Below are 553 nucleotides of genomic sequence, written 5' to 3'. Positions count from 1 at the left end.
TCCAGCTCCTCCACCAGGGCATGGTGGGACACCACACCACCGTGCCGGGGGGCCAGCACCCCCCGAGCAGCCTCAGCACCAGCAGGACAGACCCAACCAGCCCCTCATCCAGCACCAGGATCCTCCTCCTCCTCCCATCGCCGCCCTGCTTAGGTGCCCGGCTGAGCCCACACCAGCTCATTGCACCCCTGAGCCCAATTCACCCCCGAGCACCACAACTGCTTCCCACTTACTTTTGAGTCCAGGGTTGGGGGTTTTCTCTACGTACTGCACGGGGCCGCAGGCGCTCTCCCCGCTCCGGCTGCCATCCAGCTGCTGCTCTACCTGCTGCCAGGCTGGGGTGGGGGGGAAACAGGCAGTGGGTGCTTTTGGGATGAGGCTTTCCCAGCCCAGGGCGGGCTGTGGGACAGGAGCAGGAGCTGGTGAAAGGGAGGGCAGCTTCCCTGGGCTGGGGGCCCCATTCCTGCCACCAAGGTCCCCAGCACGACGTAGCTGCCTCAGGAGGGACCCGGTGTCCTCCAGCCCCCCCCCCGGATGCCACCGCGAGTGGGTG

At 67.3% G+C, this 553-nt stretch overlaps 1 protein-coding gene across 1 annotated transcript in view; it reads right to left on the bottom strand.

Annotated features, from left to right (window-relative positions):
* Nucleotides 1-553, bottom strand: part of MCRIP2 (MAPK regulated corepressor interacting protein 2) — a 17,317-nt gene that overhangs the window by 471 nt on the left and 16,293 nt on the right. The window contains exon 2 of the mRNA XM_035895669.1: nucleotides 234-399. Within this exon, the coding sequence (XP_035751562.1) occupies nucleotides 234-399 (166 nt within the window). The remainder of the gene's footprint in view (nucleotides 1-233; nucleotides 400-553) is intronic.

This window comes from Egretta garzetta, unplaced genomic scaffold (genome assembly GCF_000687185.1).
Source record: "Egretta garzetta isolate BGI_Z169 unplaced genomic scaffold, ASM68718v1 scaffold140, whole genome shotgun sequence".
Lineage (NCBI taxonomy): Eukaryota > Metazoa > Chordata > Aves > Pelecaniformes > Ardeidae > Egretta > Egretta garzetta.
The sequence above is the reverse complement of the archived record's forward strand: the minus strand, read 5'-3'. Positions and strand labels throughout refer to the sequence as shown.